We start from the raw sequence: 14,374 nt of genomic DNA on the forward strand, positions 1-14,374 counted from the left end.
GTGCCCGAACAGCAGTAACTTCTGTGCAATACTTGGCAGAGGAGATGCTGTGTTCCTGCAGTCACTGCAGAGTGGCATGTGTTGGGTTTCTAATGGAGCCCCTTGTATTGGCACAGGCAGAAACTTTGCTGGCTGGTCAAATACATAATACAGGCTGTGGGCCAAATTCTGTTCTCGTACCAATTTAAAATCTCATGCAGCTCCATTGAGCTTCCATAAACTTGTGCCATTTTAATGGAGAGCAGAATTTGGGTGTCATGTGTAACCTACCTGCCCTGTGGACTTGGAGTTCATTTTCATGCCATTGGTTTGACTTTGTCACGCAGGAATGGCATAGCCACAAGCTAGGAATTGTGGCAACACAGGGTGGTTCCCCTGGCAAGGAGGAATTCTCACTAGAGTTATACTATGCAACTCACCTTCTTTGGAACCAAGGGAAGAGAAGGATGACCCGCATTGCTACTCCAGTGACTGTGGCAGCTCTGCTTTTCCTTTCCTCTGTGTCTAAACTGGCTAGCAGTAGGCATTTGACTACAATCAGACTTTTCTGCCAGCCATGACACAGTGCATTATTCGTTCTGATTTGCTTTTCACTGCTTCATTTTTACTGTTTTTGAATACAATGGACAAATCTTATTATAGTTGACTATAACGTGGACAAGTGATCTGGATTTTTCACAAAGTCTTGACCTGCAGCAACTCCTGCTATGTCAGTTACGATCCTTACCACAGCTGTACCAATGCACATCAATTCTGACCCCCTGCATACCTTGCTCATTCATTCCTGGGCTCCCCCTACCACAGCTCTGTCAATGCTTCTTAGTCCTGACTTACATCACCCTCTGCTGTACTAGTTGTGGGCTTCCCACACACACCTGTGCCAAGGCAACTCAGTGCTAAGCTGCAACCCGCATGGACACTTTGAATTTAGCACAATCCACTATTTGATCTTCACTCACTGACTGATATGCACACAGTGTCACAGTTCTGGAATTGGAAGCAATTAGCATTTCAAAAGTTTGGCTGCCCAGCATAATGAGTGGGGAATAAAGCTGGACATCGTGGGGGAAATGACTGGTTTCCCTTCAGGAGCATTGTTTGCAAGGAGAATTGTTCTTGTTTTCTTTTTATGGGAGAACATCCCCAAATGGAAAAGCCCTGATCTAGGGGGATGGAGAGGGCTGAGAATGCTGTTTGCTTTACGGTTCTCTGGCAATCAGTCAAGTTGGTGGGTGCTTGGTCATGGTTGGAGACCTGTAGGGCGAAACCAGCCTGGTGTGTATGACACTAAGATTAAGGAGGCCCAGTGCCCAGGAGAAACAATTTTGTGGAATCTCTAGCCTCTAGTAGCATGTTGCTATTCTTCTAACTACAGAGACTTAATAAAGCAGAATTCCAGCTCAGTACTGGTCTCACTCCAGAGTTATTCCCACCATCAGCATGTTCCCCTAGCATTGCGATATGCCATATGAAGTTATGTTGGCAATGATGAGTTCTGGGGGAGACAGGAAAGGTGTTTAGCCCTCCACCTACCTTTCTATGCATGTGCCTTCTGGGATGTGAGGGAGAAAGCACTTTTTAGAGTGTAAGGGGTAATGATCTTGATCCATTTTGGGTGAGAAAGGGACAGAAGTTTGGATTTGGCTCTGAGCACTGGTTCCTTTGCCATCTTCTGATGAGCTGCGGTCAATATCACACCAGGGTGATTTTGGTGACTCTCCTAATCAGGCAAGCACTGCCGTGTAGTAGGGTCCGTCTTTAACTCTTGTACTTATCACCATCCCCAGGCAAAGGACCTGAAACTCTGTATGCTGGGCAGAAACTTAATGACAATGAGTGGCACACAGTCCGGGTGGTACGGCGAGGAAAGAGCCTCAAACTGACAGTTGATGATGACGTAGCTGAGGGTGAGTGCAATGTACTGGTATCTCTACTGTCTTTCTTTGTTCTTAGCTTCTTTTCAGAATACACATGCACCCTTCTTCTTTGTCTCTCTTTCTCCTCCACCTTTCTGTGTAGGCCTCTGAACTGGGGATCACTGTGTTGCAAATCCAGTTATGAGGGCCTCTTTCTTCCCAACCAATTCTGGCAACAGTGGCCTGGAGTGGACCCTGGGAATGGAGACGCATCAAGCAGAATGCACAAGGGCTTGAACTCACTCAGAAAGCAAGAAGGAAGCCATTGAGATGTTAGAGAGGGAAGGAAGTGTGTTAATTTGCTCTTGGTTATGTGCCTGCATGTAGTATGTGAGGGAGGAATAAGAAGAGATCCATATAGCCAACCCCAAATGTTCAAAAAACATTAGACAACCCTCCCCCCACCCCGACACACACGCACTATAAGCTTAAAATCATGCAATTTTAAAAAAAATATATTGGGTTCCTTGGTCTTGTGGTCTTGAGCCTTTAGAGTTCCTTTTTGCCATCTGCTCCTTTACAACAATGGGCGCTAGAAATATATTTTAATTTTTCTAAATGAAAGCTGAGATTTCCACATAACCGCATGACTCTGGGAGTTGGCGCTTTAAGAGAAATACTTGCTATCTTGAGAGGCTTGTGATGAAAATATGAGAGTCTAGGAGAAGCAGCTAATTAAGGTTGAGTTTGCCCCCTTGCAACTCCTCCTGTTCAGCTGTGCTCTAGATAGAAGACTCTCTTCCAAATTCCATGGGTCCTCCTCATAGAAAGCTCCTGGGGAATTTCTTAAGTATTTATAATAAGAGGGGGCTTCTGGCATCTGAACAGGACCTAGTTGTAAGCAACCTGACAGATAAAAACTTCAGCAAAAAAACTAAAGATGGGTAATAGGGTTTGAAATGACCCAGGCATCCTGCTGGCTTAACAGGTGGACAAGGGGGTGGTTTCAAAGTACTTGATCATATGTGCTCTCTAAATCATTCGTGCTAAATGTACACTCTGTGGTGTGGTGAGAAATGGAGAGAGAGATGCCCAGTGTAATACCAAACACACCTTTGCTAGTTCGAGCAAGGAGCAGATGGGGCTTCCTCACGTCACTGGGCAAGTTCTTCTGCTTAAGAGGCAACTTTTCAGCCTTAGAGTGAATTTTTGACTTTGCCTCTGTGCTGGAGAGCACAATAACACAGTTCACTTGCATTAGAGGAATTCTGGAAGTGATTTTCAGTAACAGCCACTAGATGGCACTTTCATCATACAGCTAAGAAAGGTGCACAAAGAAAACTGCCACTTGAAAGTGCATTTTTCATAAAACCAATCAGTTTTATGAAATATATAAAAATATATGTATATACATCCAAATAGTTATGTTAAAAACATGTTACGGTTGTAAAGTTAAACACATGAAAGTTAGGAAATCCCAGAACTATGGTTGTCTGTGCAGCCTTAAGTTGCTCCCCCCCCACCCTTTTGCCTGTGCATTATGTAAGTCTTGAACTACATGATCAGATGCTATTGTTTTCTACAGGACACCTGTCTAAGTAGTGAACAGGATGGATCTTCTATGAGGATGAAACAGGGTTGTATAGAAAAGGAGGCTATTTTATGTAGGCCTCCTGCATTGTTTATTGCAGAAGTTGGGAGATGTGTAGTGAATGTAGAGTGTAGTGATAGGAAAAGATGGGTCTCATGAATAAGGCTGTTGAATGGTGCCCTGGTGATGTGGATCCTATATCTGCCTCTGGCACAGAGTTTCTCTAGGGTGCTAGTCAAATCATTTAAGCCCAACTTTTAACAGGTTGTCACTGATTGTGTTCCTCACTTTCTGGGTGCCCAACATGAGAGCCTGGGATCTGAGCACTCAGAATGGCAACTGAAGTCCATTGGAGATGTGCTTGTCTATATACAGTGCTATACAATGCTAAATATCTGGAAAAATCAAGTCCTAGGCATCCTAAACTGAGTATACAAAATTAGTGGTTACTTCTGATCTTACTCTCTCTATCTCAGCTGCCCATCTGTAATGTTGAGGTACTACCACCCGCTCACCTCGCAGGGGTCTGTGAAGCTCTTGAATATTTCAGAAAAGCCCATGCGGAAATGTAGTAATTTTGTCTTCAGAGCAGAATTTCAATAGTGTGCTGCAAGTAAGCATAAGGGCCACACTGAGGAGAAAACAAAATATTGAATAGCTAATTGAGCACTATCCAGTCTGTGCACTGAATGGGGTAGGGGTCCTGGGGAAAAATAGTATATGCATTATAATACTGCCTTTATTTGCATAAGGGGGCTGAATTAAGGTGCACAGGCAACCTTAGCTCTTGCATTTCCTAACTTGTGAGTGCTTGACTTTGCAACCTTAACATTTTTGAACATTGTTTTTGTATGTGTAATGTATAAATGAGTATCTGTACTGATATAGAAGTACAATATGTATATGTAATTAACTAAATATGCTTTAAGGTCATATAACTAGATATTTTGTTATACTGAATAATGAAAATTCATCACCAAGACATGTAGAGCCCAGATCATGCAATAATTTGGTGTTTGAAGTTAACGAGGCTGTCTTATCTGTTGCCTGTTCATGCGTTAACCCCCTACTGTGCTGCTGAGCAGAGCTAAGCAACAACCAGAATAACATCAGACAGCGGGAGAGGCCATTTTCCTTGTGTGGAGCAGCAGAGTGAATTTTTAACACATTATCATTTTTATGCCTGTGTCCGTGTTTCTCATTCTCTCTCTCTTTTTTTTTAACTCATTTCATCAATCATCAAACTAGGAACCAACAACTTATTTCAAAAGTGTATCTGAATTGTTTGTTTTTTTTTCAGCAGTCCTGATCTGGCAAGCTGCTGAGTGCCTTCAACTTTGGTTATTTTTGGTTGGAGCTGAGGGCACCTAGCGCTAAGCAGTGATGGACTCTTGGACTGTAAGTCCCTGGAGGAGGGACCTGGTCTCCCCTCCAGTGCTGAGCATGCTGTGGGAGCTTAACAAATAATACATTTAAATGACACCCCTGAAAGCTAAATGAAATCTCACTCTTGGTCCTTTCCTAATTACCACCTTCTTCCATCATTCCCCCTTTCGTCCTCTCTATGAATCAGCTCTGTGCATCTGCTGGCTCCCATCTCTCTCTGTGGTGGAGTGATAAGGTCTCCGCTTGTTTCAGTGAATGTGGTACCCTGGCACATCTGGCTCATATAAGCATGTCTGCCCTGTTTCTGTAGAATGGGGTCTCTGAGATAATGAAGTAGTTTCAGTGCAGTTTTCTAGGCTCTGTGCCAAGCAGGGATGTGATGATGAGGTTCGTAGGGTCATTATGGAAGGACAGAAAGTGTTAGCAACCCAGGCCAGCAGAGACCTACCCTTAGGGAAGGAGCAGGGAGTTCACTGTCCACAACCCACTTGGTCCTCCACTTTTCAGAGTGCCCACGGGAGTGCTGGTGGCTTTTGTAGTGTGGAAACTTGGCTGCTAGGAATTGGACTGTACCCCCCAACTCATTTCATACACAGGCTGCCTATTAGATGATTACTTTATCCTTACTCTGAAATTTATCCTTACCGATATGGAAACCTGAAGGTGAATTGCTTTCTTTAGCCTGTTTACCAATCCCCTAGCATGCTGTGTGTTCTAAATCTTTCCTCTTGTTTGCGGCATTCAGGTACAATGGTTGGCGACCACACCCGCTTGGAGTTCCACAACATTGAAACGGGGATCATGACAGAGAAGCGGTACATCTCCGTCATCCCCTCTAGCTTCATTGGCCACCTCCAGAGTCTCATGTTTAATGGGCTGCTCTACATTGACCTGTGCAAGAACGGTGATATTGACTACTGTGAGCTGAAAGCACGCTTCGGCCTCCGCAACATCATCGCTGACCCGGTCACCTTTAAGACCAAGAGCAGCTACCTGAGTCTGGCCACCTTGCAGGCCTACACCTCCATGCACCTATTTTTCCAGTTCAAAACCACCTCAGCTGACGGCTTCATCCTCTTCAACAGCGGTGATGGCAGCGATTTCATCGCAGTCGAGCTGGTCAAGGGGTGAGTGAGCTTTGTGCTGTGGTCCCTGAGGGCATTCGGCTAAGCTGTGGATACCCTTTAAAATGTTTATACAAAGAGAGAAAGTCCTCTGGCTAGTCAATTTCTGTTCTTTTTTAATGAGGCATATGGTGTTGTGGTTAAGCAAAAGACTGGGACTGTGGGGTTCTATTCCTGACTGCCACTTATTCATGCTGGGGTGGAGTCTCTGATGTGATACGTCTTTCTCATATCTAGATACTGTGATCCTATGTCATAAAGCTTTCACCAAATTTTGCCTAAGAGTCTATTAGCTGTGCTTAGAGTAAGACCAACAGTAGCTCTGGAGTCTCCAGATGATCTGAGCTGGCATGTGTGTTGTTCACAGGTACATACACTACGTGTTTGACCTTGGGAATGGTCCTAACGTCATCAAGGGCAACAGCGATCGGCCTCTCAATGACAACCAGTGGCACAACGTGGTCATCACCCGAGACAACAGTAACACCCACAGCTTAAAAGTGGATACCAGGGTTGTTACTCAGGTTATCAATGGTGCCAAAAATCTTGACCTTAAAGGTAAATCTCAGAAGCATGCCAGTGCCCCTTTGGGCCTGCAGGAGGTGTGGGGGGAGAGAGCAGTAGCCAAGGAGAAGCTGCATAACCATGGACAAGGAATGGAAGGTCTGGGATGTGTTGTGGGGTTCTTTGAATTTCATTCTGCGTTTGCTCTATTGGCAAGTTCTCTAAGCACCATACTTTGCTGATCTTGTTCCTTCAGAGATTGTTTTTCAAGCATACTCACACTGTAGAATTACTCCTTCGACACAATTATTATTCTTTGATTAGGACAGGCCTCTCCTGCATTAATCTATTATTCTAGATCAGGTACAGCATTGACAGAACTAGAGTGGCAGGATGCATAGACAGTCAGGAGTAAGAACTGCTGTTTATGGGGAAGCACAGGATTGATAATAAGGTGGTATTGGTCAATATGGAAGCATATTTGTAAAAGTAGGGTGGGAAGGGCAGGTGATCAGGATCAAAGGGCATTGATGCAATTGTTAGATTTTTGTCCCCTTACACAATAAGTGGTGCAGCTGGTTGAAGTTGATGCTCAGTTACAGAGCTGTGTGAGGGCCCAGGACAGGAGTGACAGGTGATGCTTCAGGTCAGGTTCTGGATATGTTGACAGGCTTGTGTGAGGGTCCATGACAGGAACAGCAGTGGATGCTGCATGTACACTGAGGTGGGTTAGCCAAGCTGGGTTCCGGATCACACCATACACAGCTCTGGCTACCCTTTTTTCACTGGCAGTGCAATTCATTTAATGAATATAAGGTAAAGGCAACTCTGGAAGATACATTTATTTTACTTCCTTTTGCTTTTGTCTTTTTACCCTGTTTATCTCCAGGTGATCTCTACATTGCTGGCCTGGCTCAAGGCATGTACAGCAATGTCCCGAAGCTAGTGGCTTCACGTGATGGGTTTCAGGGCTGCCTAGCATCAGTGGACTTGAATGGGCGCCTGCCTGATCTAATCAATGACGCTCTCCACCGCAGTGGGCAAATTGAGCGCGGATGTGAAGGTACAACTCACTTTAGAGGCATTCCCCTCTCGGGCAGCTCCCCTTATCTCTTCACTGCCCCCTGCTCCGCCGCTCACCAACTTTACAGGCCATCTCATTGGTTTGCTTTCATTGTGATGTCCTTCACTGCCATCAGCATGTAATTGCCATGTTTGTAACCTCCTGACTGTGTAGTGTCTGAGTGGGGGTGATCAGTGGTTGCCAATGACTCTTTCATGTAGTTATATTACCCTAGGATATTGTGTCTCCAGCAATGGAAAGATGTTGGGCTCGGTGTTGGTAGCAAGCTCCTCATGTGCTTTTCCTACAGAGCCACTTATTGACACTAAGAATATTTAAAGTGTCTAGCCTCGCTCTGGAGTCAAGGTTCTCAGCTGTGCTCTGCAGGCCACCAGTTGTCCACAGGGCCCTTTTTGGGACTCCACAAAACTAAACATTTTGAAGACCAAGTAGTGGCAGGGAAAAGGGGATGAGGGCTTGCGGAGGTGAGGACAGGTCAAAGAGAGCATTCCTTTTATGAAGTGGGCCTCACAGTGGAAGAGTTGGAGAATGGCTGAAGGTGCTTTCATTAAAGTGATTTCTAGCACCTTAAATGAATGACTTCTTATCCAGGCCAGACTTCCAGCAGCCAAAAATAAAATGACTGACTTTAAGATCACTAGCTCAAGCACATGGATGTGGTATGTGAACAATTACAACTACTACTCCCAAAGCTTAGACCTGTACCACTTGAGTTACATGATAATTTTTGTTGGCTTGTCAGTAGTGCTATGGCATATGTCTCTTTGTAGGCCGGCATTCACTACTGGGGAAAACTAATCTCACACACTGACACAAAAGATGTGCAATCCTATCGAGGACCCTAATGCTTGTGGACCCTAACTGCTAGGTGGCCCACATGTAGAATAAGATCCTTCTATGCACATGCATGCACGCCAGCTGGTATATTACATTCCCCACCAAGCTAACAATTGGCCATTTGGGTCCCTCCATCCCCTTGAAATGCCCTTCCTTCCCACCAGGGTTGTTGCTAGGCAGTTTTGGAAATTCCGGTGGAGTGCCATCTCCTCCAAGCCTTTAAGAACTGGGAAGCCTTAAAGCAGCAGCTCCACTTGAAACCAAACCCTTCCCTACAGCTCATCAGTTGGGTGTTCTGGTTTGCAGGGAGTGTTTGATCCCAGTCCTTCTGTTGCTGGGTAAAAGTAAATTCTTCAATAACTGGTGGGAGTTATTTGTGTCCTGGGATGAGAGAAGAAGGCCCTTGATATAAACCCTATTTTCATAGCAAGGGAGTGTGATACACAGTCGCGTAGCCTGGTCTTCCTTCCTCCCCAGCATGCTTTTAATGGGGCCTATTAATCTGGCCATTTCCCCTGGAAGTCACAGTGGTCCCTAAGCACTTGTAGCTGTGCCTATTAGGCCTGTAGCCAGGGCGCCAAAAGTGGGAATACTGTCTCTCTCGCTCTCGTACAGTATTGCTTTCAGGGCTCTGGAAAATTCCCTTTCCCTTCATAAAAATGCTCCCTTTGGATTCTTCCCAGCTGTCATCTCATTGCCCAGAAAACCTTTCTTCCAAATTGGGAGTTTCTGTTAAGTATATTTTTAAAATATATAGCTTGTGCAGTTTTGTGTGTGTGGGATGGCTAGTAGCTCTCCTAGGCCCCTGCTTTAGGCCAGCCCATCCTCCTGACTGAGGGTGGCTGGCTAAAGCTCTCTTCAGAGCCAGCGATCTCTGCTCCTGGCTCAGCAAATAGGAGTCACTCAAGTGACATGAACTGTTTACCCTCCCCCAGGAAAAGAGCCATTACACTGGCCAATAGAGCTTGGATCCAAATGAGTGGTCACCTTTCCTACTACTGGTGCCCAGGGCAGCTGTGTCCTGCCAGGGCTGTAGCTCCCAGTACATCTCCCCACCCCTCCTTTCTGCTACAGCATCTATTTTCAGCTCGCCAGCCATTCCTATAAGATAAGCCCTAGCACTGTTCCTACCAGTGTTCCAATGCAGGTGTTGCCTGAATGCGGGGATCGAGTCACCCTTAGTGGCACTAGCAGGCATCCTTCTCTGAGCTGCATCAAAGGAAAATCAAACCTCAGAAGAAGGAAGTGAGAAGAGCCACCAGTGCCTTCATCCTGTCATTGCAGGAACGTGATCTTTTGAGGTAACGCTTACCTCATCCTCATGGGCAGTTGTTGAACACCCTGCCAGCATGCCCTGGGATAGAAACAACAACAGTCCCAAAGGAGTGAGGAAACACAAGGCTGGTTCTCCTGCCTTAGGACAGATGTCCCAGCAGCCTCCAGGACAGTGATGTGCTGTAGTCAAGATGTGAGAGTATGCGCCAACTCTTCTTGTGGCCTCCCTGAATAGTGGTCATATCTCACCTGCCCTTCCTCTCAGTGCTACACTTTCTGCAGTGTATGTCTGGTGCTGATTGAACAATCTGTTTATATAGTGGCTCCGGGTGCAGTGTCACCCCACCCTGAAAGGCTGAGGGCCCGGACAGCTGTTGGGCTCCATGCCACCATTTTGAGCATATAAAATCATTTGGAATAAACACATCTTTGAGCTAATCTCTTGTGCAGTGTTTTTGATTTTGGGGAGTGAGGGTGGGTAAGTGATGTGTCCCTCTGATCAATTCCATTCGAGAAGGATCTATCCCAAAACAGTGAGGAGACAGAGTGCAAACTCTTTGGGTGGATTTTCAAAAGTGCTCAGCATTGACTTAACTGCTTCCACTGAGCTCTACAAGAGTTTGATCATTGATTTCATTGGGAGCAGATTTATGTTGATGCTGGGCACATAGGAGAATCCAGTCCTCTGTGTCTAGACTCTGATCTTCGGAGCCCAGAGTGAGCAGGGTTTCTGCCCAGTTGTGTTTCCAGTGGTGTAACCTCTCCCCACCCTTCTTATTTCACATCTTCACCACCCCTGAAATTATAGGTGGCCAGCATCTTCCCTGAAGCTGTGGGTTCACTCTCTATATGGGATCAGCCTTTATATTTACCACCTATATTGATTGTAAAGGGGCCTGTCCCATATCACCACTAAATAGGAATTTTATTCCCATGGGGAATGTGACAGGGAAGGAGTGTGGTTTATTATACTGGCTCTGCCACTGATTCCCTGTGTGACCTTCAGAAAGTCACTTCTTTGGATACATGATTCTCCTTAACATCCTGTGCTAAATCATTGTGTAACATTATTATGCAATGATAAACAGGTACCATGTTCTATCCCACAGGTGGCTGCATTTCAGTGGAGAATAAGTCCCTTATCTACCTCACAAGGGGTATTGTAAGGTGCTTTAGGATAGTTCGAGATAAATGCTATTTATAGGAGGATAATGGATTATTTCTCTAGCACCTGAGGGATCCTAAAGCATTCTGATATGCAGCCACCTCTGGGATAGAAAGTGGCAGGTCTTGAATAGTGTATAGAAATGCTATGCCACAGACCTGAAAGTAAGAAGAACTATGTATCTAATTGACATTACAGGGAGGAGTTTGGTAGACAGAAAGAAATTACACAAGCTGGAATTTGACCAGGGTAGCAGAACAAATGTAACCCACTGGTCACTTTGTGTTACATGTCCCTCTCAGTGCCCAACTCACAAAAGATATGGGTCTGTTTCTGCCCCAGCTGCAGAGCCTCGCTCTTTAGCTTAAGCTGTAGTGATTAATGATCTCGTCTCTAGAGGTCCATGGTTCAATCCCCTTTTTGTTGGCAAACTCTGCTCTTGTGAAATGCCCCAAGAGAGCTTCACACGTGGCCAAGCATAGGTACATTTCAACCTCAGGATGGATGCTTCTCTGTGAAACAAGAACCAAGGCATAATTGAAACTGCAAATAGGCCTGTGAAGCTAAAGCTTCTGTTTTCTGTGCCCTTTTGCTGAAGACTGAGTCTAGTCTGTTGTTGTTTACACAAGATCGGTTGACAGCTGTTCTCTGATCTCGTAAAGCTCTGGTCAGTGCTAGGCTGGCAGCTCCTGTTTTCGTGGAAGGTATTTAGCCAAGCTAATAGCTTTGCTGCGCTCTGTTGTGAGGAATCTGTCTCTGGCTGATGTTTAACACACAACCTGTGTGAGAGTAACATCATACTGTGTGTCACTTGATAAGGAATGGCTGTAGCCCTAGTGATCTAGGCAAGTCTCATCTTTATCTTTAATGTTTGCTGGAGGACCTACAACATAGACCGCAAAGTCACAAAATATTGACTAGGACATCAGCTATAGTAGAAATGATCTTGGCACAAATTGGAGTTGTTGGGCCAGCAAATTAGCACTGTGAGCCACAAAAGCTTTTGTATGGGTTCATCAGATTTAGAAAAACAAGGGGAAGGCAAACCGGACTGCTCTGTTGCTCATTACAAGGGCTTGGGGGCTCAGCTCTATAAGTGCCTACAAGACAAGTGCAAACTACTACACTTAGGAAGGAAGACTCAAATACAAAATGGGGAATAACAGGTTAGGCAGCAGTACTGCAGAAAAAATACAGGGCTTATAGTGGGTCACAAATTGAACATACCAGCCACATGATGCAGTTGCAAAAAAGGCTAACATATTGGGGTGTATTTACAGGGGTGTTGTATGTAAGATAGGGAAAGTAACTGGTCTGCTCTACTCACCACTGGTGAGGCCTCAGATGGAGTACTGTGCCCAGTGTTTGGTGCCCCACTCTTAAGAAAGATGTGGCCAAACTGGGGAGAGTCCAAAAGAGAGCGATAAAAATGACAAAAGGTTTAGAAAACCTGATCTATGGGGAAAGGTTAAAAAACTGGATAAGTTTAATGTTGAGAAAAGATTGAGGAGGGGGACTTGATATGTTTTTCAAATCTGTTTAGGGATGTTATAAAGAGGATGGTGAATTGTTCTCCATGGCACTGAATGCAGAACAAGAAGTAATTGGCTTTGTCTGTAGCAAGATTTAGGTTAGCTATGAGGAAAAAACTGTTTAACTCTAAGAATAGTTAATTACTGGAATAGATTCCCCCTGGTGCTTGTGGAATCCATCACTAGAGGTCTTCAAGAACAGGTTGGACAAAAACCTGCTGGGGTGGTCTAGGTATACTTGCTTCATCATGAAGGGATGGACTAGACCATCTCTTGAGGTCCCTTCCAGCCAGCCCTTCATTTCTATGATTCTACCAAGTTCACAGTGTGAACTTGAACAATCCCCCTGTCTGCTGTGGGCCTCATTGTCCCCATCAGCACTGGGGTGGGTATACGCTCCTTGTGAATAGACAAGTATGAAGTGCAGTTCTGTCTTTTTAAACCACTTTGAGGTCATTGAGCGGCAGGCACTAGAGATGAGCAGAGTGTTGGAATTTGGGGAGAAAATAAACATTCCGCATGTCACCACCTAGGAATCTCCATGGTTAGAGCTCCTCAACCACCGACAGTGGGCTGGGAGCATGGTATCCTTTCTGAGAGATAGGAATGGCCTGTTTTACTCAAGCTGCATCAGGCAAACACTTGGAGTGGTATAAGGCTCCAGAGGAAGGGTCTCTGTACTGTGGGGTCTATATGGGAGAAGTAAAATTGGGAATGGAGTGAAAATGAAGAAAAGTATGGGATCTATGAGGATAACCCTCCTTCAGAATAACCCAGTAAAGCCTCAATGCAGACTGAGGCTTGGAGCAAGGGGGCACTTTCTCCCCTTTGCTGCCTTTTGAGCTGACATGGGTCCAAAACCTCTTGCTGAGCACTTTATCCATGGAGTAACATCATTGAAATCAAGGGCTGAATTTGTCCCACAGTGTATAAGAGTCAAGCTGCAGTGCACTGATTTCCACAATGACCCTAATATAAGCAAAGCTCTGATTTGGGAAAGCACCCTGAGCGTGACCCTGCCGTTAAGCCTAATGAGTAACTGGTATGTTTGATGTGTCCTGAGGTCATTTTCAGTGCCTTCTTTCATTTGCCATGTGTTTTCCTGCTTCTCCGTTTCCCCCACCACACACTTTGCTCCTTTTGCTAAACATCACAGAAAAGAGCAAGCAATTATTGTTTGGCTAGAGACTGAGTGTTTCCTATACTGCTGCTCAGGATATTTTGCTCTTGTGATGGACTTCCTTCTCTCTTAGCCCAGCTTAATCTCTGCCAAATCCCACAGTCAAATCATAATTTTATGCTACGTACCACAATGTATAGTTAACCTTTGGAATTCACTGCTGCATGAAGTACTTGAATCAAACAGTGGGGCTGGATAATTGAATGACCAGTACATCTGACGTATGGAGAAGCATGTGAGCAGGGGAAGAGGGAAGTTAATCAAATCTCATGCTTGTAAACTGATCACTGGATGGTGTCAAAAAGGATTTCACTCCTCAATATCTCATACCTGATGAGGTGAAGTATGGTCATTTTTCACCTTTCTGTAAAGCATCAGGGATTGGCCATGTTGGGTTGGGGGTCTAGTTGATGCAACAGTAATGTAATGCAGCTTGGCAACACCTCTGTACTATATAACATTGTATTCTGTTGGCACGGAGAAAAGTAATTTCACAAATCCTCCCTGAGAACGTCACTGCTGGACCAGGTGGGAGGAAGATGAGGAGCTGGGCAGCAGGAGAGTCCCCATTTGTTCTACACAAAAGACTGTTTATTGTACTAAGTGGCAAGGGAAAAGGCCTGGAGAAATGAGTTAAGCTGTCCCTCTTCATTTGAGAGACTTTTGGAAATGTTATGGGTCTGTGTAATGGAGCTGCTCTGACGGGGGAAAAATGAGAGTGGCTAGAAAGGGGAGGTAATTGCCATCTCGAGTCTTTTCATGGACTGTGGCTTGTAAAATGATAGCAAAAGTTCAAGATGTTAAACTTTATTGGAACCACAGGAAACTGCACATTTGCTT

General features: G+C 45.0%; 1 protein-coding gene across 8 annotated transcripts in view; it reads left to right on the forward strand.

The window, feature by feature from the left end:
* Window positions 1-14,374, forward strand: part of NRXN3 (neurexin 3) — a 1,402,093-nt gene that overhangs the window by 641,135 nt on the left and 746,584 nt on the right. For all 8 annotated transcript variants that reach the window (XM_073349326.1, XM_073349323.1, XM_073349320.1 and 5 more), the window contains 4 exons: window positions 1,788-1,907; window positions 5,579-5,960; window positions 6,325-6,515; window positions 7,351-7,524. In XM_073349326.1, coding sequence (XP_073205427.1) covers window positions 1,788-1,907; window positions 5,579-5,960; window positions 6,325-6,515; window positions 7,351-7,524 — 867 coding nt within the window. The remainder of the gene's footprint in view (window positions 1-1,787; window positions 1,908-5,578; window positions 5,961-6,324; window positions 6,516-7,350; window positions 7,525-14,374) is intronic.

This window comes from Lepidochelys kempii, chromosome 6 (assembly GCF_965140265.1).
Source record: "Lepidochelys kempii isolate rLepKem1 chromosome 6, rLepKem1.hap2, whole genome shotgun sequence".
Classification (NCBI taxonomy): Eukaryota; Metazoa; Chordata; order Testudines; family Cheloniidae; genus Lepidochelys; species Lepidochelys kempii.